The 24,318-nt window shown below is 44.4% G+C and overlaps 1 protein-coding gene across 3 annotated transcripts in view; it reads left to right on the top strand.

The window, feature by feature from the left end:
- SPRED2 (sprouty related EVH1 domain containing 2) overlaps positions 1-19,827 on the top strand; it is an 81,228-nt gene extending 61,401 nt beyond the window's left edge. For all 3 annotated transcript variants that reach the window (XM_079969980.1, XM_079969981.1, XM_079969982.1), the window contains 3 exons: positions 1,377-1,441; positions 11,821-11,970; positions 15,188-19,827. In XM_079969980.1, the coding sequence (XP_079826106.1) occupies positions 1,377-1,441; positions 11,821-11,970; positions 15,188-15,841 (869 nt within the window). In that variant the 3' untranslated portion in view covers positions 15,842-19,827. The remainder of the gene's footprint in view (positions 1-1,376; positions 1,442-11,820; positions 11,971-15,187) is intronic.
- The last annotated feature ends 4,491 nt before the right edge of the window (positions 19,828-24,318 follow it).

The raw sequence follows: 24,318 nt of genomic DNA on the forward strand, positions 1-24,318 counted from the left end.
ACCGTATTTTTCCCTCTATAACACGCAGATTTTTTCTCCTAAAAAGGAAGGGGAAATGTCTGTGCGTGTTATAGAGTGAATGTGTGGTCCCTGGAGCCGAAAAATCAGGCAAAAATCAAATCGCGGCACTTCACGGAGAAGGGAAAACTGAAAAGAGGAAGCGGCTGCTTTCCTGCATTCTGCCTCAGGGTCTTACTGCTCACCCTCCTCTGTTTCGTTGCTGTGTTTGCTGAAACGGAACAAAGAGCAGGGAAAGCCCCTCCCCTCCAGGCAAGCAGAGGGGAATTCCTCTCTGTGCTCGGGTGCTGCTGGGGGAGAGGGAGAGAGAGGGGGGAAGTGAGAGAGAGGGGGAGGGGGAGGGAGAGAGAGGGGGGAGAGAGGGGGGGGGAGGGAGAGAGAGAGAGAGAGAGAGAGAGAGAGAGAGAGAGAGATGGCTGGCTTTGGTGGGGGGAAACTTTTGCCTTTCTTTCCTCCCTCCGTTAAATCCCTCTCCTGCATTCTTAGCCAGCTGCTTCTCTGCACACCCCTCTCATGTCCCTTCTTTGTTTTTCCTTCGCTCCCCACTTAAAATGTGGTTACAAAGCATAGATCCACATGGATCCTCAGGATCTTTGCATTGGGTCACCCCAAATTCACCATCAGATCACATAGCATGTCCATGGCTACAGCCTGCACCAAAAAAATCACGCACCCACTGTTGCCTGGGGCTGCAATGGTGCAAAAATGTGGTTACAAAGCATGGATCCACAGGAATTCTCAGGATTTTTGCATTGGGTCACCCCAAATTCACCATCAGATCACATGTCTGTGGCCACAGCATGAAGCCCAAAAATGATACATCCACTGTTTCATTCAGAATGTTTTTTCCCTTGTTTTCCTCCTCTAAAAACGATGTGCGTGTTATGGTCAGGTGCGTGTTATAGAGCGAAAAATACGGTACTTCTCTTACCTACATAGAATAACGATCCCTTATTTTGACACAATTTCCTTTACCATTTTCAAATATGCGTTTTGGATCTTGCCAAGAATATTCAGATAAAATTAATTGCTTCTGTAAAAACAAGCAGGGGGAAAAACATTGGCCACATTCCAGGAGAACATATACGTCCGTTCTAAGCATGCAGCTGGGCTCTTTGTTTAGTTTTTTCCCTTTTCTTCTTTTTTCTGGAGCATACCTTCCACCATCCCTCATCACCAGTTGGCTTTTGAAACATGGGCAAGTTTTTATATATAAGTTATAAGACGCTTCTGTGCCAAAAACGAAGCAAATTCCCTAGTTGTACATGTTGCACAGCTTTGCACCAGGGTCAGTAGGCTTGTTGTGGGTTGTGATAATTACATACAGAAACAGTGTACATTTTAAAATGTCTTTCCAGGATCTACAACTTCATCCTCAACAATCCACAATGAGACTGAAGTTGGAGATGATGATGTCTTTACAGTAAGTATCTCTCAATAGGAATTGCTCTTTATGCCCTGTGAATGGCTTTGTTGCTCTCCACTAAAGGCTGTCGTGTATCTGACTGGTTGCTGTCAGTACAATGAAAGATATTCTCGGAGTCCAAAGAGGCTTTGGCAAAATTTGATGTGAACATGTATTTCTTTGTTCTATTATTTCAGCACCTCTTTTCCCACCCTTCTGTGAAAAATCATACTCAAGACTACGTTACCAAATAAATAAATAAATTGCATTATCAATGAGCAAGTTAAAATAGAATACTAACTATAAACACGCAGCATCATCAGTATAGACCTGCACAAGTTCTGATAGAAACAATAATCCTGATCCAAAGGTTTTTTAAGAATGGGCAGAAGTGGGGCGGGATAAATTATTCCTGGGACCACCAGAGCTGGAACAGCCCACTCTCTTGACCTCACAAGCCATGCATTTTGTTGGTGAATAAGCAACAAGGAAGGCCTCAGAAACAGAGCACAGGTCTTGAGCAAGTTTATACTGGAAGAGGTGATTCTTGAGAGACACTGGTCCCAGGGCCATTTCGTCTCAAGGCCAAAGCCAGCGCCGTGGAATGAGCCCAGGACAAATTGGTAGCAAATGAAGCCGGAACAAAATTGGCACAATGCGATGTCCGGCTGCAGCATTCTGAACCAACTGAAGCTTGGGGACTGTCTTCAAGGACAAACCCATACATACAGTTTATTACAATAACCCAGCCTGGAAGTGACAAGGGCATAAAAGATTAAGGATTGCTCCCTAAGCCTGAAACTGCAACAACAAAACATTACTGTACTTCCCTCTTCCTCAGTTTTCCCAGTGGCAATTTTTAAATTGTAAGGGCCTTGTACAGTGGTACCTCTGGTTGCGAACGGGATCCATTCCGGAGCCCGGATCGCAACCTGAAAAGTACGCAAACCACGTTTGCGCACGCGAGGGTCGCGATTCACCACTTCTGCGCATGCGCGTGACGTCATTTTGCACGTCTGCGCATGCGTGAGTGGCAAAACCCGGAAGTAACCCTTTCCGGTACCTCCGGGTCACCGCAGGACGCAACCTGATAACGCGCAACCTGAAGCAAACGTAACATGAGGTATGACTGTACTCTGTAAAATACTGTGCATGTTGAAAATAATAATAATGCCGCCCCTATTTTTGTTTCTTGCTTTTCTTGCTAAGTAACTGAAACAGGGACTTGCTGTTCAGTTCTTTGCATTCTAGAGAGCTAGCAATAGCTACGCCACCTCCAGGCAGCCACAGTTTAGGGATCCAGTCCAGGGGCCTGTCAGGTGAGCCAACAAACTTTGGATCCAGCAGAGCAACCTCTGCAATACCCTGTTTCAGACCTTCTTGCCGGCTGAAGCAGAGTTGTCACAACAGAACAGATGTGTGCACTGGGGAGGCAGAGTCTCAGTCCTGTCCGTAAGCAAAAAAAACCCTCTTGTGTGACCCAGTTTTAAGTCTGTTCTTAATGAGCAATGTAAAATCTGGTTGCCGTCATGTAAGCAGAGGAGGGGACTGCGGAAAGTATCTGCAAGTTTTTAAAATAAGGAGATGAAAGTTGAAAGAACAGACTTCTTTGACATTTCTGTTTCAATGGAAAACCACGACTGCCTCTCTAATGTATTGCTGAACTTTTCTTTTTGCATGAGAAGAAAATAGTGGAGATAGTTGGAGGGGGGAGGATTGGGACCCATGCAGTCGAATCTTTTTGATTATAGAGGACGAACATCATCAGCCTGAAAGGCTTGATAATGCTGAGGGCCTGAAATGGGCTTCCTGTAGCGTTTTCCCCTGTTCTTTTGTCATAGTTATAAGACAAACAACAGCAGGCAGGGTTAAAAGGTGACTTCCTCTCCTCCAGAGCAAAACTATCATTAGCAGCTGCTTCCCAGCTACCTGCCAGCAGTGATTTATAGATTCTGTGATGGAGAGGGAAGAATGGAAGGTGGGGGGGGGTTTGCTGTAGGAGAGCTGGAATGGCATACTATTTAATAGCAAATTATTCAGCAAAAATACCTTCATACCTCTGCATCAGGTCTGTACTGCTTAAAACATCAGCTGTGTATATCTTTGCCCCCCCCCCAAAAAAACGCAAATTGCAGTCTGTGCAGAGATGGTGCTCTATCCCTGAATCAGGCCAAGAACAAAGACCTCAATAGCTCCAGAAAGGACAACAAGCTTTTTGTTTATTTGGAAGATGGTAAAGTCAATGCACATATATGAGCCCTATTGATTTCCAGTGAATGTTTACTATGCACTTAACTCTCTCCCTTCTCCTCCCCCCCCCTTCAATGAAATCAAAGGGAGCTAAAAGGTCTTTACCATGGCTGAATTATGCTCTTTGTGTTTTCCAAAGATGAAGTTTCCCTTTAGGAGGCATCTCTGCGATGTAATGTAATGTTACCTTAACTCCAGAGCCTCATTACAATCCACAAATGTTTTCCATATGCTTGAAAACAAATTTCTCCAGCCTCTGCGCATTGTATGCTTGCTCTTCTCTAGAGGCGACCTGAGTAAAGCCAGTTGTTCATTTTTGCCTTGATTGAGAATGCATCTTGCTTGCCAGCAATCTGAAATTGCACTTTGCTTCCAGTTAATTAATCCACTTTCTGCACTCAGATTGTTTTCCCCTTTGGATAAATGTTCATCTTTTGGGAAGTACCACTGAATCATGATGTAATGTGCTCTGTCTATTGCATAGCCACTCATTCTGTGCAGCGGTGAAGGGAAGTGACATGAGGCTGCAACTACCATATTTGCTTTGTCTCCTTATTGCAGCAGGACAATAAATAGCAAAACTTGTCGGAACCCTCCCAAGATGACCGTCCTGAAATCAATCTCAGGGAGCTAAGAAAAGCTGACGGTGCAGATTATCATTGCTTTCCTTGAAAGCATAGATGCAGATTCTGGAAGATGGGGGTCTTTGTAAACCTCCTGTGTGGCCTTTTGAAGGGATGCAAATAGTTTTGTGGTGGCAGGGAATTATGCCCCAACATCTTTTGGGGACTGTGAAGGCTGTGTGAATTGATTCTTTAAAAAAAAAAAATCCACTGAGAAATTGAGTGTTTCACAGCTCTGCATCTTTCTGAATAGTGATTTCTCCAGCCCTGTGACAAAAGCCTGGACTTGTGCAGTAACCATAATTAATGTTGATCATAGCTTATTATATACTGTGGGTAAGCCAGAGCATCTCACAGGCAGTCACTCAGACCTAGTCACAGCATAGTTTCTCCCCCCCCCCCCCCATTATTTTGAGTTTTGAGCTGTTCTTCTCTTGTGGCTCTGCAACTTGTGAGCTGCAACTAGAGGTTCTGGTTTTGCATACAATGTTTGATGCTTAATGCTAAGGTTAACTTTGACCAAGAATTACCGTATTTTTCATCCTATAGGGCGCACTGGCCCATAGGACGCACCTCGGGTTTTTTTTTGGGGGGGGGGAATGAATAAAAAAAAATTATTCCCTCCGGAGGGCTCCCTGTGCTTCGGGCGACAGGCTGCTGCCCCAAGCCTTGCACACTTGGCGGGACCTCCCGCCGGGCGCGCAAGGCTTGCGGATAGCTTCCTGAAGCCTGGAGAGCGAGAGGGGTCGTTGCGCAGCGATGCCTCTCGCTCTCCAGGCTTCAGCGAAAGCCTGCATTCACCCCATAGGACGCACACACATTTCCCCTTCATTTTTGGAGGGGGAAAAGTGCGTCCTATGGGGCGAAAAATACGGTACCTAACTTTTCCATTTATAAGACTTACGTTTTTTTCTATAAAAATCATGCCAAAAAGTGGGGGTCGTCTTATACATGGGTAGTGCACAGGGTGGACGTTTGATTGGTTGCTGCCGCAGCTGTCAGTAGCTGTTGTGCGTGTTATTGGTTGCTGCGTCAATGGGTGGTGTTGATTGGCTGATGCTCCTGCACTTGGGCAGGCGACTGGCAGCTTCTGCTGGGATGGGACAGACGGAAGGCGGATTTTGGGACACGTGCAGGTGAGCAATTTTTGGCAATCCCCCCTAAATGAAGCTCAACAATCCTGGGCAATCCCTCCATTTTCTTAACTTTGAGTCCCCCAAAATAGGGGGAATCTTATACATCTTAGAATCTTATAGACGGAAAAGTACAGTGTATACCACAGCAAACCTTGGTGAATAAGTGTTGGGTTCAAATAAGAAAGTTTAACTTTGGTTACCTAAGCCTATGGCTTAGCATTCTGTGTGGACCAGGTCAGTGGAGCTGGCATCTCTGTGTGGACCTGTGTTCTGTCCACACTTGTCTTTGACAGGCTATTCCCAGCCTGGTTTGCTTATGCTAGCTGTTGACTTCCTTCTAGAGCAGACAAATGTTCATCCTGTTTCTCACAGTGACCAACGACGTGCTTTTGGGAAGTCCACACCCAGAGTGTCCGGCCACCATCCCTCTTCAGCCAGTGATACTCCGTGGCATGTTGCCTTTGAACCTGATGGGTCTGTGCGGGCATCATGACCAGTGCTGCTGCTTTTGCTTTGATGAATTTGACTATTGTGCTTTTAAAGCATTTAAAACTAGTGGCCACCACTGCATTTGGTACTGCAAATTCTATATTTTTGACACAATGTGAAGTATTTCCCTCCCTATGTTTCTGATAGGTGTCCCCTGTGCACAATCTGTGAGTTGTGTTCCCCAACACACACACACACACACACAGAGAGAGAGAGAGAGAGAGAGAGAGAGAGAGAGAGAGAGTGCTTTTGTGCCAAAATGAGAATAATACAAATGATGAACAATTAGTGACACTCAAAGACCCTGCAACAACTGGAACGGACTGCCCCTGCTGGCACCAAGGAAATGGGCAAGGAAATGGGCAAGCAGGCAGACCTCACCTTGGGCCAAGCATCCATAGGCATGGAGAGTAGCAACTGATGGATCTGTACAGCCTTTGCTGGGGTCACTTTGCCGCCTGTCATGTGCATATTTGACTTACTCAGTCACCCCAATAGGGGTTTAGTTAACCCCCAAAGCCACACAATTAAGAATATCACCACTTCAGTGAAGGAGAGGGCCTCTGAAACACAACATGGCAATTCACACCTCATGGTAGTTGATGACTACTTAGAACATGGGAGTTGTGAAGCCTGAAGCAAAAGGTTTCTATGGCATATGCTTGACCCCACCTGTTGACAACTGTCTTAGCTTTGTTATAAGTGACTTTCCGTATACATAATGCAGTATATATAGCACATGGGAACGATTTATCTTTTTTTTTTTTAATAATATTTATTAAAGTTTTGAAAGTTACAGAAAGGAAAAAGAAAAAGAGTTTAACAAAACAAAACCATACAATACAATACAATACAAAAACAAAAATATTACATATACATGACAAAAATAAAACAAAAACAATTAAAAAAAACCAAAAAAAACACAACCTTTACTTTCAATGTTATTAACTTTCTTTTACTTGTTTCAGCTACCTCCTCACACCTCCCTTTTTTTGTATTCCACTTCGATTAATTGTTTCAGCAAATCCTTTCCATCTTCCTCAAGCTTCTGTCCTATCATTTAACTTAACAAATTCTAACATTATTTTTTCCTTTAATCCAATTACAATCTATTATACTTAATTCTTTATAACATTTCTGCTAAAGCCATGTAACTTCATTCCAACATCTTTCTAACATTCCTTAATTTTACAATATTTCTGTAGATAATCTTTAAATTTCTTCCAATCTTCTTCCACCGACTCTTCTCTCTGGTCTCGGATTCTGCCAGTCATTTCCGCCAGTTCCATGTAGTCCATCACCTTCATCTGCCATTCTTCCCGGGTGGGTAGATCTTGTGTCTTCCAGTACTTTGCAATCAGTATTCTTGCTGCTGTTGTAGCATACATAAAGAAAGTTCTATCCTTCTTTGGCACCAATTGGCCAACCATGCTCAGGAGAAAGGCCTCTGGTTTCTTCAAAAAAGTATATTTAAATACCTTTTTCATTTCATTATAAATCATTTCCCAGAAAGTCTTAATCCTTGGGCATGTCCACCAAAGGTGAAAGAATGTACCTTCGGTCTCTTTACATTTCCAACATTTGTTATCGGGCAAATGGTAAATTTTTGCAAGCTTGACTGGTGTCATGTACCACCTGTAGATCATTTTCATTAAGTTTTCTCTTAGGGCATTACATGCCGTAAATTTCATACCTGTGGTCCATAACTGTTCACATGGGAACGATTTATCTGGACCTTTAGATCCTGCTAACCAACTCAAGCATCCTTTTCTCTTCGTAGTCAGCATAAATAACATGAAATGAAGAAACCAGATCTCTTTTTGCTGCCTCCTTCATAAAACCTTTGACCTACTTTGGTCTCCCAGATGAGTGTCAAGTATGTTTCAGCCACACTATTAAAATCTGCACACAAGAGGGAGAGCAGTGCTTACATATCCCCTACCCCCACCCGCTCTCCCTTTTTCTCCCAAAAAACATCTCGGCTAAGTTTGTAAAACAAATTTTTGTTTGTTTCGCCAGAATGTAGATTAGGGAGGACAGGGGAACCCTGAAAATAATGAAGATTGACAATCTGAATGAGAAACAAGACCCTCTTATAATGATGATGTCTTCACACCATCTGGTGGAAAAGAGGATTAAAAAATGGTTTCTGCAGATGTTTGTTTGTTTCTTTCCAATCTGCTTGAGATAGGATGGTTAGGCCAGGCTTCTTCAACCTTGGCCCTCCAGATGTTCCAGGGGTTCCTTAGAACCTTATCAGGGTTTCCCTAAAAAGAGAAAATTCAGAGCCGAATGCAGTGATTAGAAAGTTGTTTGGGCTGATCTGTCCTTCGACGTCCCTTGATAACGTGTTTAGGTTTCTTTTTTGGTGGAATTTGGAAATAGTGAGTAAGGTAAAGGTAAAGGACCCCTGGATGGTTAAGTCCAGTCAAAGGCGACTCTGGGGTGTGGCGCTCATCTCGCTTCAGGTCAAGGGAGCCGGTGTTTGTTCACAGACAGCTTTCTGGGTCATGTGGCCAGTAGGATTAAACCGCTGCTGGCACAACGAAACACAACAACAAGTGCTAGAGCACATGGAAACGCTCTTTACCTTCCTGCTGCAGCGGTACCTATTTATCTACTTGCACTGGTATGCTTTCGAATTGCTAGGTTGGCAGGAGCTGGGACAGAACAACAGGAGCTCATCCGCCTCCTAACTTGTTCTGTTGATGAGCCAGACTGCTGCTGCTGCTGTTTTTTTCCTGCCCTGGAGGTCTTGTGGCTTGCACAGTTCTGGCTTCCTTGCTCTTTCTTGTGCCCTTCACCCTTGTCTTCTTGTAGAAGATCCATTCCCTGTAGGTGCAACAAGTGCTCAGGAGCCAGAGACCATAGTCATGTTCCCAGAACTCCCTTGCGCCTGTCTCTGCTGCAGCAGAGGCTGTGTCAGGGAGTCCCAAGGTGTTCTCTCTCTCTCTCTCTCTCTCTCTCTCTCTCTCTCTCTCTCTCTCTCTTTCTCTCTCCTTGTCAAGGGGCAGAAATTGCAATGCTGCACAAGACCCACCTGTTCCAAAGCTCATAAGAGTGTTGGATGCATCCAGTGTGTTGCCTTAATTGATGTTTATTTAGTCCTGATTTTGCTCTGCCTTGATAGCTTTACTTGAGGGCAGTTTAAAAATCTCTTAAAAATAAAATATATAGGGAGGAATTCAACGCCTTGCTAAGCTGATTATTCCATCAAGGCAAGTGTTTCGACTTGCCAAATCCCTCCCTCCTCCCCTCCTTCCCAGGCATAGGCTACTTAAAGTGGCCGGCTTAACTGTTTCATTGGCATATACAGAGTTATTATCTTTCCACTGTTAGCTTGCTTGACGGTTAGCAGTGCCAGAAGAGGTTGTTCTTGATGATGCAGAATATGATGAATCAAGGCAGCAGGCCTGTGGACAAGTAATTCTTAACTGGTTGGGATCATGAAGTTTTGACTTCTTAAATATAGTTCTGGACATTTAATTGCCAGAACTATAAAAGACCAGAACTTTAAACAGCAGCAACAACAACACCACCACATAGTTTTATAAACTGTTGGAGCAAATTGCAAATTAGTCATAAAATTCAAAATAGGGGGTTAAAGGTTTTGAAGCAAGATAGAGGAAAGAAAATACTTTCCAGGGACAGATGTCCATCCCTCCAGATTTATATGCAAGAATGAATAAGATGACAGGTGAGATATTATATTTGTCTAAAATAGAAGTATTTGAGTGCAAATTTTGTGATAAATATTTCATGCAGATCTACATGCTTTACATTCATACTTTTGCTATTTACAGCTTTTAAAAATTCCTCCCGACTTCAGCTGCGCATTCATGAGCTTGTGCTTAAGAGTTGAAAGGGAGGTTATTGCAGGCAGAGACTTCTCTGAGCAGACAGAAACGATATTTTAAGAAGTCAGATGGGGTCACTTATTTGCAGTTATGATCATCTACTCTTAACTTTAACTGGAATCTGCCACTGAAATAGAACCCAACAGCTGATGCAACTAAAACTTCCAAAATATTTCTCCAAGATACATCTTTGCTTTATGTAAAGTGTCATAACATTTATTGATCTCCAGTTTCTCCTTTTTCAGAAGAAAGGAAGGAAGATAACAGCCAGCGAATTTATTTATAAAATAATTTTGGACTATTCCATAGATACTGGCCTCCTTGTAGCCGGCAAGGGGGGGTGCAACAGGTGTTCCATTTCTCTGCTCTGGTGTAGGCAAAGATGCTAATCTACCTGAAGGGAACCTATGTGGAGATAAAATAAAAAAAATCACTTGCACATAAGCTGCAGCAGACAATAAACTGATGTTGATTGGTTAGCTCAGTTTTGTCAGTGTGGCATCTTCATGTCTTGTCACATAGCTATATGAGAATGCGGCTATATTTTTCCCAGCCAGTGCTGAGAGCTGAAGTTGAGTATGACTACCCAAGGAGTACAAAATAAGTACAGAGAATCAAATCAGGGTGTGTATTTTTAACGTTATTCCACTTTTAAGAGGCACACAAGTGTTGGTTGGACCCCAGCTTACATGTATTTTAGATTAAAACGTGGTTAAAAATAGGCACTTGTCCCACCCTTTTTGTGTGCTGTGTGTGTGTGTGTGTGTGTGTTGGACTAGGCGGTTTTTTGGGGGGGAGGGGGAGTAGCTATGTTAGTCTCTGCTGATGTGGACTCCAGCCCATGAAAGCTTATGTCACAATAACTTCCGAAGTCTTTCAAGTGCCGCAAGGCACGTTATTTTTATTGTAAAGCAAAGTTGTGTCCAACGAAGGAGGCAAAACCCAAGGAACTGCCCAACTTCATTTCTGTGAGCAGATTACCGTATTTTTTGCACCATAACACTCACTTTTTTCCTCCTAGAAAGTAAGGGGAAATGTCTGTGCGTGTTATGGAGGGAATGCCTACGGGTGGCAGGGGGGATCTGCTGCAGTCGTGAGCAGAGGATCCATGGTTCCCCTTCCTTCCCTCCTCCGTGGCTCGCTTTGAAACAGCAAAGCGGGAGAAGAGCCGCTGAATGGGGAGGAGAGAGGGACAGAGAGACTGATTCTTTAAAGGAGCAAAGCGGGAGAGGAGAGGAGCCGCTTACATGAGTGTAAGCGGCTCCTGTCCGGTTGGCTCCTTTAAAGCAAGCAGGCTCTCTGTCCCTCTCTCCTCCCCACTCAGCTTGCTAAATAGCAGCAAAGTTTTTTCAGCTCGCTAAGCCGGAGATGAGCGGGGAGGAGGGAGAAAAGCAGAGCCTGCTTGCTTTAAAGGAGCAAAGCGGGAGAGGAGAGGAGCCTTCTCCCCTTATACCCCTCTTCTTCATTATTAGCAGCATCCTTCTCCACCCACCCCATGTGTGCTCCTTCTCCCCTTAAACCCCTCTCCTGCATTATTAGCAGCATCCTTCTCCACACATCCCACACGTGCTCCTTGTCCCTTGAGTGCTTTTCCTTCCCTCCCCACTTAAAACGTGGTTACAAAGCACGATCCACATGGATCCTCAGGATTTTTGCATTGGGCTACTCCAAACTCACCGTCAGATCACATGTCTGTGGCCACAGCATGAACCACAAAAATCATACATCCACTGTTTCATTTAGAATATTTGTTTCTTGTTTTCCTCCTCTAAAAACTGTGTGCGTGTTATGGTCGGGTGCGTGTTATAGAGCGAAAAATACGGTAAATATATATTGTAGACCAACATTTCTCAAACCATGTTGCTGTTCCTGAAAAACATGCGTGTTTCTAAAGAGGTTTATAGGGCGGCAGTGTGATTTGGGGGCGGGGGGCGGGGGATAGGCCCCAGTGCCTAAGGAGAAATCTGGATTGCAGCTCAGATTGTCTATGGAAATGGAGCTGTGTTACTTACCTTCCCTGTTCCCATTTATGTTACTAACAGAATGCTACAGACAGCTCCTCTAATTCTTCTCAGAAGAGGGAGCAGCCTTTGCGAACACTGGCATCTCCTCCATCCTGTGAGCACCACAGAATTTGCACCCGGGGACATTTGCACGACCAGTTTAACCCTGACCAGTATCATCTAGAACAAGTAAGTCTGTTTTCAGTGTTTTCCTATTGCCGTCTTGTCCCTGCCACTCACGGGCACACCAGAGTCCATACGCTTCAAATAATTCTCTGTGGATGCATTTCTAGTGGGAGTTGAAGCTGGGGAGCTTATCTCTTGATAAGAAGGCTTGCTTGCCACAGTCTTCCAAGGACTATTTGGCTGACCTTCAGGAAGCAGTGCAAGACTTCTCTTGCAAGGTTGGTATATGCCAGTTGCCTAGAAAGTCAGAGATGAATCCCTGTGATTTAGCATTTCAGGAGAAGCCTTGCACGTAAAAGCTAGCTGCTCCACCAATGCTGTTCTTCTGGCCTGTTTCTGAGATAAATTGAAATGTCAGCATGAGCCTGGCTGCACGATACGTACAGCTGACACAGATCTGTTAGATCTGGAAGGATTTAATAACAGATTTGGATGTCACACATATCTATGGGATGAGACGGTAAAAATACATAAAGGATTCCTGAACCACATTATAAGAAAGTCAATTTATGAGGTGTGGAATACATATCAAAGTCTATTAGAACGTAAAACTCCATGGTGGCTCTTGCCATTGGAAGCGATTGCGGTTAAAAAATTTAATATGGAAGGAAAATGGGCCACCTACGGAGATGTAGTGATGGAGGAAGGAAACCAGTAAGAATTAAAAATGTTTGAGGAAATAAAAGAATCATTGAGGGATCGGTTGCATTATCGTCAGATAAATGAAGTGCTTAAAGAGGATAAAAAAATGGCTTTGAAACAACAAGATCAAGATTTGAGATAGATTAATTGAATGATAAGACAAAAATATTGTCGAAAATGTATAAATTATTATTGGAATGGCATACTAAAGATGAGGAGGTAAAATTGGTAATGATACATTGGGCTAAAGATATTGGACATAATATAAAGTATATACATAATATACAGGTATTAAGTTTACAGCATGCAATACGCTTAAAGAAAATGTTATGAAAATGATGTATAGGTGGTATTTAACACCAGTTAAACTAGCCAAAATGTATAGAACAAAAAATGAATGTTGGAAATGTAAGGAAAAGGAAGGTACTTTTTACCATATGTGGTGGATATGTAAAGAGGTAAAAGTTTTCTGGAAAATGATATATAATGAGTTAAAGAAACTGTTTAAAAACACCTTTGTTAAGAAAACCAGAAGCCTATTTATTGGGTATTGTGGGTAGAGAGATACCGAGACAAGATAAAAAATTGTTCTTAAATGCAACAACTGTGGCAAGAATTTTTTTAGCCCAAAGATGGAAACAGCAGGAGTTGCCAACAAAAGAAGAGTGGCAGATGAAGCTGATGGACTTTGCAGAGCTGGCGAAACTGACAGGAAAATCTGGAACCAGCGAGATGAAGCATTCTAAAAGGACTGGAACAAATTTATATTACCGTAATTTTCGCTCTATAACACGCAGATTTTTTCTCCTATAAAGTAAGGGAAAATGTCTGTGTGTGTTATTGAGCGAATGTGTGGTCCCTGGAGTTGACTGGCCCGAGTGCAGGGGCAAAAATCAGGCAAAAATCAGATCGCGCGTCACGGAGGAGAGGAGGCTGCTGCTTTCCTGCATTCTGCCTCAGGGTCTTACTGCCCACCCTCTTATGTTTTCGGTTGCTGTGTTTGCTCAAACGCAACAAAGAGCAGGGAAATCCCTTCCCTCCTGGCAAGCAGAGGGGAAAGGAAAGGATCGCGTCCTTCCTTCTAATTCTTTCCTAGTCACACTGCGCGCAGGCTCCAGCCAACCACCTCCTCCTCTCCATGCTCTAGGGACTCGCAGGCAGCCGGAAAACATGCAGGTGGGAGAAAGAGGGGGGGCTGGCTTGGGGGGGGAACTATTGCCTTCCTCCCCCCCCCCCCCCCCGTTAAACCCCTCCCCTGCATTCTTAGCCAGCTGCTTCTCCGCACACCCCTCTCGTGCTCCTTGTCCCTTCTGTGTTTTTCCTTCCCTCCCCATTTAAAACGTGGTGACAAAGCACGGATCCACATGGATCCACAGGATTTTTGCATTGGGTCACCCCAAATTCACCATCAGATCACATTACATGTCCATGGCTACAGCCTGCACCAAAAAAATCACACACCCACTGTTGCCTGGGGCCACAATGGTGCAAAAACGTGGTTATAAAGCATGGATCCACATGGATCCTCAGGATTTTTGCATTGGGTCACCCCAGATTCACCATCAGATCACACAGCATGTCCGTGGCTACAACCTGCACCAAAACAATCACGCACCCACTGTTGCCTGGGGCCACAATGGTGCAAAAACGTGGTGACAAAGCACGGATCCACATGGATCCTCAGGATTTTTGCATTGGGCTACCCCAAACTCACCGTCAGATCACATGTCTGTGGCCACAGCATGAAGCACAAAAATGATACATCCACTGTTTCATTCAGATTTTTTTTCTTGTTTTCCTCCTCTAAAAACTATGTGCATGTTATGGTCAGATGCGTGTTATAGAGCGAAAAATACGGTATATTTTAAAGACAACCGTAAGCAATTAACATCATCAGCAGGGTTATCTGAAGATCTGTAAGATGAAATTGCTACCTATTCAGGCTGAGTAATATAGTATTTTAGGTAATGGTATAACAAGGTTAGGAAACAAAGCGAAATGCAAAGTTTAATTTTGTAAACCATCAGACAGGAGAGAGGGAAGTCGTAACGCTCAGTTGATCCGAAGAGATAAATAAGAGGGTACGTTGTTATGTAATGTGATTATATGCAAAACCAATAAAAATCATAGAGAGAGAGAGAGACTTACAGCTGACAACAGCAGGCAAGAATTTCAATTGCAGTGGCCCTTTCTCCAACTACTGCAGCCATTGCTGGTAGCCTGGGTCATTTTGCTGTTCCTCACTGAGTACAGTTGGGATATCGTGCGGGTTATATCTGTGAAATGCTTTTGATCCACTTCCAGCTATATGTACCACAATAACATGGATAATGGGATTTTTAGAATTACTGTTTCTGGCATTTGAAATGAATGAAAGCGCTCCTCATCCACTTCAAATACCTTTTGGTGTTTGGAGCAGTGAGAAATTTAAAACGAAGTCTGCCTTGCTTGTATCCTGTTGCTATGTAGAGAGATTAGATGATAGAATAACAGAAAATATATTTAATATCTAAACTTCTTGAGCGTGTCATGCGTTGCCAGCTTTTGAAATGTTCTTTTTGAAATGCTTCTCCAACAGTCCATCCCACGATCCTATCGGCACGTCAGCTTCCCGGACGATGACGAGGAGATTGTTCGGATTAACCCACGAGAAAAGATCTGGGTGACGGGTTATGAGGACTACCGCCACACCCCCATGCGGGAGAAGTACATTGATCCGGACGATGGGGACTCGTATGTGCGATTTGCCAAAACCGAGGCCTCCAAACACGATTACAATTACCCTTACGTGGGCAACTCTGACTTCGATCTGTGCGAAGACATCAAGGGCGCTGTGGTTAAGACTCAGCCTGCCAGGTGCAAATCACGGCGGCGAAAGGAGGATGGGGAGAGGTCGAGGTGCGTCTACTGCAGGGACATGTTCAACCACGAGGAGAACAGGCGGGGTCAGTGCCAGGATGCTCCAGACAGAATAAAGAGTTGCATCCGCCAAGTCAGCTGTATGTGGTGTGCGGACAGCATGCTCTATCACTGTATGTCTGACCCAGAAGGAGACTATACAGACCCTTGCTCTTGCGATACCAGTGATGACAAGTTTTGCCTCCGGTGGTTGGCCCTTATCGCCTTGTCTTTCCTTGCCCCCTGTATGTGCTGTTACCTGCCCCTTCGGGCTTGCTATCACTGTGGGGTCATGTGCCGGTGTTGCGGTGGGAAACACAAAGCAGCTGGATGACAACACTCGAAGCTTTCCCCTTTGAGCTAAGGAGCATCTTGGTCCAGAGCGTTCTCAATTTTTACGTACGTCGTCACACGGCCCAAGGAGACTGACAAGAGTTCAGAAACCAGTGGGCTCATCCCTCTTCCTCTTCCCCCTTTCTTTCTCTCCCCTTCCCACTCGGCTGCTATGCATTGATTGCTCACTGAGTTCTAACAGACTGATGTGCAGCATAAAAGACTTTTGTATTATTGATCTGTAATCAAGCAAGAATGTCTTGTACATGTTTATACCTCCCCTCTTCCCTTCCCCTCAGTTGAATGGTTGAGTGTGGTGGACTTTCAGAACTTATTATGGCTGTATCTGTATTTAGCAACCTATTGACACATGTGGAAATAAGGTATAATGAAATCCCACTTTAAATTGTGTTCAACTTGCAGCCAGTAAGTGTGTGTGTGTGTGAGAGAGAGAGAGAGAGAGAGAATGTGTGTGTGTGTAGAAATTGTGCTAATAACAAATGTGTACCATGACACAGTATCGCTGACAATCTTTATTGTGAGTCCATCAGTTCTTTTGACAGTTGCTTTGAATGATTTGTCTGATCACCAAGTATTCAAGCAAAATGTGGGAAATGAGCCTTAGTATCACCTGTATAACATTTGTGAATCTGAGAACTTGTGTTTCAGACCAATTTTACACGTGAAAGGGAAACCCTTAAGTGTCTTCTCTCTTCTCCCCTCCCCCCACACACCACACCTTAGTCTTTCTCCTCCAAATAACATTGGAAATTATAGCTTTAGTGTTGATATTCTTCACAGTGGAAATACTCCTCTATCCTACAGTGTTTCTATTTGAAACAAAGGGGGAATTTCACAAGTTACTAAATTAGCAGGTACACTCACGTGCTTGTGGTGTACCTTGAAACATATGAGGGAACATAGTTGTCTTTTATTTTTATTTTAACCATGTCTACAGTCTTGTGTACTAAGGATGGGTGACAATTCTGCTCTCTCTAGAATCCAGGAGCATTTGGGGAATGGATCTGGGGCCCTGTGTTTTTCCAGCGTTTCCAAACCAACCTAGGAATACAGGGGAGCCTCCCCCAGCCAGCGAAGTGTTTTCATTTGTGCTTTGCCTGCCTCTCTTCCTTGGAGGCCTTTTGGACCAGGCGAGGGTGTTTTGAAACTTCTCCTGGGACCACTTGCCATGAGGGGAAAGCTTTCTGGACAGAGGGAAAAACACCACTGCCTGCATCTGAGACTTTCAGGTGTGGGTGTGGATCCAGCACCACGCAGGCATCCTATCATCACAGCATTTGACAATCACCTGGGCGCAGGTAAGGGCATGGCTTCTCTTTTTCATTATTCAGTTTTCCTCAGAAGGCCTACAGGAATCTGAAGGGGGAAAAAAGTGAAATTGACAAACATCACCCCCACCAGTCCGGAGAAGCCTAGTAAAACTTTCTGAGCTAATCAGTTTCACTGGGATTCTCTAAGCTAGCTGTAGAGAAATGTGTGTGTGTCAGTTTCAAGAAAGCTTTAACCTTGCTGCGCATTGCAGGGTCTCTTTCTTCCACTCCCCCCCCCCCCAAGTTCATTGGTGAAATTGACCGATAAAGGATTTCCCCCCACCTGGGCAGCAAGTCTCTTCCATCCCCCAAGCCTTTGGATCTGCAAAGTAGGCGCGCTTGCAGTGTGGGCACGAATAATTCCTGGTGGATTTAATGCGCAGATAGGAAGCAGAAAGTACCGAGGGGGGAAGATGTGCTGTGTTGTTACCAGGGTTTTCCATGGTGTGTCCTGATCTGACCCCCCAGTTCTGTCTGCTGTGCAGACTGCAGGATCCGCCTGGGGTCAACAGAGGGTCATGCCTCTTTCTGCTTCCAAATGCACTGAACCAGCATATTTGGGATCTGCAGAGAACCCAGGGCAGAGATCCCTTAGGCCAGAGCTGGGTCATTCCCAGGCACCTGGTCCCCTTGGTGCCTTCAAACCAAACACTAGGAGCATTGAAGCATTTCCCCCCAGCCCTGCCCTAAGTTAGAGGCAGGCCCTGCGGAAATCCGTGGGTGCCCCAACACGGAAAGGCAGTTGATTTCCGTAGTACTTGGTGGTGCATAAAACGTGTGTGCTTTGCAGGATCTGTACCTTCTAACAGGCTGCTTCTTTCTTGGTTGTGAAATGCGTACAGTAGGGTGACACGATGCTTTTGACTTTCGTGTGGGTTTGATTTTCTTCTTCAAAGCCATGTCTTGTGTACAAGGCTTGTAATTATCTGGGGAAATAATAATATTTTTCTAATATATGACATGGAATGGCCATTTTTTTTTTATTCAAAGGAATAATGTAGAGAAGTTTAGCTATAATATAGCATAGTACAATCTGAGTAATCCGAGGCAGCTATAGGCACCGGCTTGTGAGAACTGGCGCTGCTGTTTCTGCCATAATCTTTTTTCCGCAGCCAAGTGAGTGCGTGCCCTTGCCCCCTCCCTCCTTCTTGCACATTGACAAGAGTCTTAAAGGAAGAGGAACTGAGTTTTATTTTATTTTATTGCCAAATAGATGCAAATAGCAACATGCTTGCCACTCTCCTTGTGAAAACGGGCCACAAGGAGTCACCACAGCTTTTTGTCACATATGCAATGGGTGTGTGTGGCATATGTTACGGCTGAAACCTGGAGCTTGAGCAGATCTGCTTACACTCAGGCACTGACCTAATGATTTGATTACGAGCTTTTCTGTTTGGTTTTTAAACTCCTGGACACATGGCGGCACCCATTGGGCCAACCCAGAAACTCATGGGCCAGGATCCAGGGCCATTTGGCAAAGCAATCATTTGAGGCCTGTTTGCAAACACGGACCCTGCACCCTCTTTCCACCAGACAAGCCACTGTTGTGAAACTCAGGGGACCTTCAGGAGCAGTTTCAGAAACCAAGCGGGGAGACCTTTAGGGTGGAGGTGGGGGTCTGTGTTGAAACTTGAACATTCCTAGGGACTTCTGCGGGCTCCTTGTTGCCTTTGCAGCATAGAAGACGACTGGAGCACAGCCCTTTTCCCACTCACCACAAAGGCATAGCCATAAGCTCCCAGGCCAGTGGGGTGGGGTGGGAATTTGTGTTGGAGCTCCTCCCCATGCCAATAATTACCCTCGTTTCTGGGAGGAGCTGCAGCATGGGCTCTTCCCAGGTGGCTAGGGACTTCCCACATTACCTTTCCTCAGAGGCAGTGGAAAGATGGACCCAGACATCATCATATATATATAAAGAACCAAGGCAGAAGAATTCTGGACTGTACCACTGAAGTTAGGGAGTCACATTTAATTTCCCCCATATTAAAAAACAACAACAAAAGACTCGTTGCTTGTAACAAGCTAACAGACCAGAGATTAAGCATGCATATTTTTCTGATGTGCTAGTCTATTAGGCTTATTAAGCAGGTAAAAAAAAAAAAAAATCTGCAACCTGCAGTGATACAGTCTAAAATTCTATATAATGTGTAGATTGGCTGTGTGATCTCTCTAGTTCATATTTTGGTATTCAAGATTTGGGATTTGTCTGTAACATATATAACGTAGGCTTCAATGTTTTTGCATTGGTTAGGTTTTACGTTTGTAAATGTAAATGGACTGCTAAATGGCAAGGGAAGCTTTTCATTTTCTTTCTTTTTTAATTTTTATTTTGTAAACTCGTGGAAGGAATAAATATTTTGTGCCTAATAGCAAATGACAAATCGCTGTAAATGGTGACTAGCAAACATCATGCCAGCCTCAAAATAAAATAATAACAAAGTGGTGGGGACAGTATTTTGGTTTTGCAAGTTGTTCCGCTTTTCTGAATTTCTGTAAGGTCTCCCCCCCCCGCCCAACAAAAGCACAACACTACAGAAGAGATCTTACAGGTTGTCAAGCCTCTCAGTTCAAGTGTCCCTATTTATTTTGCTAAAGCAGACATACTCCGAGCCTCGATGTATGTCCTCTTCTGTAAATTCCCTCTTTTCTCTGGTTTTGTTTTAATCCTGATTCAGTTGTTCCATGTTTCTTCTCCCTCTCCCTCTCTCCCCCTCCATGTGAGTTGTTGGGGGGTGTTTTTGTTTTCGTTAGTGCAGCGAAATTGGCACAAGGGTAGAAATGGGAGGCTGGGAGGGGGGTTTCCCCCCTGTAAATATTCCCCATTGATCTCCACACTGCAGCTGAACAGCGTGTAGTGTTTTTCCTCTCCTGGTTTTTCAGTACTGACATTAATCATCTGAGAAATTATTCAGATTTTATTTTTGTATCTGTGGTAACAATCCATTAACCAAAAGCTGTTTCTTTCCCCCCAGTTCAGAACATTTCCCCCCCCCCCAAGCTCTTGCTCACATTAACAAATTTAAGTGCCTGAAGCAAACCTTCTATTATGTATCTGTATACTAAAAGTTTAAAACTCTGTTGTATTGATTTTTATAAGCCTTTTTACCTCTGTGTAAAGAATATATATACAAGTGTATGATGTATATTTTAGTTCTTAACTTCTTTTTTTATTGTTTCTAATATGTATGATCATTGTAGCTATTGCTTTAAAAATGTACCATGTAAATATAAATACATCATATCAAAAGAAAAGCTGTGTGACATGCTTTGCAAGTCTTTAACTAAAAGGTTTGGGTCTCTGAAAGATGAGAATCAAGGTGTATCTTTGTGCTGCATTCCAGAATACTAAAGGTGTACCCAAATACATTTTCTGAGCAATAATTTCTTAGCACAAGGAAATTGTAGCGTGAGCTGAGAAAGCGTTGTCATGTCCTTTCCCCACGACAGCAGCTGATCTAGAAAGTGCAGTCGCGGATATTGCAGCTCATCTTACTTTTTCCTTCACTGATCTCCGGTGGAGAAATTCAGTTCCACAAACTGGTCCTAAATTCAAAGCTGCTCTTCACCTGCACTTCCTCGACATATGCAGGACAATATTGGTGCCTGCAGTTCTTCCATGAGGAAGGAGGAGACATTGATCTCCATTGTAAGTGCGTTGGGAAGTGGTGACAACATAGTGCCCCCCTAACTTGATATTTTATAGGGACGCGGGTGGCGCTGTGGTCTAAACCACAAAGCCTAGAGCTTGCCGACTGGAAGGTTGGCGGTTTGAATCCCCGTGACGGGGTGAGCTCCCGTTGCTCGGTCCCTGCTCCTGCCAACCTAGCAGTTCGAAAGCACCTCAAAGTGCAAGTAGATAAATAGGTACCACTCCAGCGGGAAGGTAAACGGCATTTCTGTGCGCTGCTCTGGTTCGCCAGAAGCGGCTTAGTCATGCTGGCCACATGACCCAGAAGCTGTCTGCGGACAAACGCTGGCTCCCTCAGCCAGTAAAGCAACCCCAGAGTCATCCGCGACTGGACCTAACAGTCAGGGGTCCCTTTACCTTTAACTTGATATTAGGATGCAGTCTTATGCAGTGCCAGTAAACTCAGCTCATGTATGTGTGTACATGTATGGAGTCAGGCTTCCTCTGTGTTAATCCTAACATTTTTTCCTCCAGTATTGGCATTTTGTATCAGGAAATAAACTACATCCAACCCAAATGTTTTTAAATTACTGTAACTTCACTATAGGTTGTTAAATGCAAAATGCTATTTTGATATGGTTTACTTAATAATCCCATTTCTAGTGGTAATTCCAGAATTCTCAAATAATCCTCTCTCTCTTAACGTATAAGAACAGAATTCGTTCTCTGTTGATTCTCTGTCCCTGGGTTCATTCTTGCCCTGCCCTCTTCCTACACAGATATATCCAGTTTCACAGGGAAGAGAACCAGATCAACAGTGAGTAAGGTTTTCAGTGCTGTCAACCTTGGAGAGACTGTCCAATGTAATAAAAGCATTCTAGGTATGGAGATACTGAAAGTGTACTGTAGCCTAGTGGATAATCCTCTTGTGAATCTGAGAGACCCAGCTCTCTCTGAGAGGTGATGTACTATTTTTCCCCACTGTGAGATCAGTGCGCAGTTCACAGAACGTACAAATTTCAGCTCCAAGATCCTGATCTTTTGAGACTCCAAAATGTTTCCACCCTTCGTTTCAGAAGACTCTTGACTTCAGTGCAGTGGAACCTCAGTTTTCGAGCGTCTCAGAAGCCAAACAATTCAGAACCCAAACACAGAAGTAATTGCTTCCGTTTTCTAACGTTTTTCGGAAGTCAAACGGCTTCCAGGGAGTTTTTTTTTTCTTTTTTCCCATTGACTTTGCAGCCGGCCCGTTGATCTTCAGTTTTTTAACATTTTGGAAGCTGAACAGTCTTCCGGAACAGATTACATTCAAAAACCGAGGTTCCACTGTAGTAGTGATCTGTCCACAAATCTCAGGAACTAGAGAGAAGGGTTTGAAAATCAAAGATACTTGGTTTCTGTATCTCATGATCTCACTTGGGATTAGTTGTATCAGCTCAGTTAGATAACAGGTAGTCTTCACACTTCATAGCAGCTTTCTAAACATGATGACATACTGCATATCCATAGCCCAAGGGACTTTAACTCTTGGTATGGAATCATGTTGGCATTCTGAAACAATTCCCAATAAATTTAGTGGGACTTGCCCCCCAGCAAGTAAGCCTATGATTTCAGCCTTGTTTTCTAAAGGAGGTCTCCTTCTGCGTTCATGTAACTCTCCAGAGGCTATTGATTATTTTCTTGCTTTTATGTATGGAAGAACTAAGAATTACAGTATGGATACCCAATCAGCCTTAATTTCAGGCAAGGCAATATTGCCATCCTTTATTTGACCATATAAAATGCTCTCCACCTTTTCCCAGAAGCTTTCCAGGCCACCAGACACGACCTAGTAACATCTGTGGTTGTATTAAAAAGTAAAAGTAAAGGTACCCCTGCCTGTACGGGCCAGTCTTGCCAGACTCTAGGGTTGTGCGCCCATCTCACTCTATAGGCCGGGAGCCAGCGCTGTCCGGAGACACTTCCGGGTCACGTGGCCAGCGTGACAAGCTGCATCTGGCGAGCCAGCGCAGCACACGGAACGCCATTTACCTTCCCGCTTGTAAGCGGTCCCTATTTATCTACTTGCACCTGGGGGTGCTTTCAGACTGCTAGGTTGGCAGGCGCTGGGACCGAACGACGGGAGCGCACCCCGCCACGGGGATTCGAACCGCCAACCATGTGATCGGCAAGTCCTAGGCGCTGAGGTTTTACCCACAGCGCCACCCGCGTCCCTTTGTGGTTGTATTATATATTAATTAAAATGCACTAGTTAAACTGCTGCCCTTTCAAGGTGGCTCTCTGTGGCAATGCTTGTTTGTGTAAAGCTCGCTGAGTGCAGTCATCAACTTTTAAAACATCCTCGGAGTCTTGCATATCCACTACTGAGTTGTCTGAAGTGATGCTGTGCATCTGCGCAGCACAGATTGACCACCTGTGAAAATACAAAAAAGGCAATGTCTTGCTAAAGCAGCTTGATTGACAACTCTGTTTTCCATTAATGGATGAGGGAAGAAATGAGATGTACTGTACTCCTATGCTGCTTTTTGTGTTACCTAAAACACTGGTCAACACTGAATGGTTTCACTGTATCCATTGCTCGGAATTAGATCTGTCATGAGCAGAGCACACCATGCAGGAATAGAGATGCCCGGTTCTTGCTGTCTGCAGCTGTGGAGTGTGGGTGGGTGCAAAGAAGATATTGCTAATATCCAAATCCATCCGGGAAGCTTGTAAATACCTCCAACCATGCTCTGGAAAACACTGCCAAAAGCAGGATAACTGCCATGCTCCTGTGCATTTTAACAGCCTGGTATGCAAAAGATAGCAAGTGAACATTTTCTGTTGCTTCCCCACCCCCCACTTTGATATCTTTGAACCTAGCGATGCAGCAGGTGGAGATGCCAAGGTATCGTTTATATTGAGATTGAAAATATTCTCGGCCAAATCAAATGTATTCATTCTGTATTTTTATCTTCACTTTGAGGTCTGATGGGCCTGCTATACAGCTGTCCTTATCCATGAGGGTGTCCCACCAGCAAGGGGAGGTAGAGGTTAAAGGTAAAGGGACCCCTGACCATTAGGTCCAGTCGTGGCCGACTCTGTAGTTGCGGCGCTCATCTCGCTTTATTGGCCGAGGGAGCCGGCATACAGCTTCCAGGTCATGTGGCCAGCATGACTAAGCTGCTTCTGGCAAACCAGAGCAGTGCACGGAAACGCCATTTACCTTCCCGCCGGAGCGGTACCTATTTATCTACTTGCCCTTTGACGTGCTTTCAAACTGCTAGGTTGGCAGGAGCAGGGACCAAGCAATGGGAGCTCACCCCGTCGCAGGGATTCGAACTGCCGACCTTCTGATCAGCAAGCCCTAGGCTCTGTGGTTTAGACCACAGTGCCACCTGCGTCCCCTGCACCACCCGCGTCTGGAACAGATGAGAAGGTAAGGCAAGCTCAGTACCTTGAACAAAAAGCAAGTTGCTGATTCAGGACCACCGTTAGTGGTCCTGCAGCAGAGGCAGAAGATAAAGGTCTCTGTGGTGT

The sequence above is a fragment of the Podarcis cretensis genome (assembly GCF_951804945.1).
Source record: "Podarcis cretensis genome assembly, chromosome: 3".
Classification (NCBI taxonomy): Eukaryota; Metazoa; Chordata; class Lepidosauria; order Squamata; family Lacertidae; genus Podarcis; species Podarcis cretensis.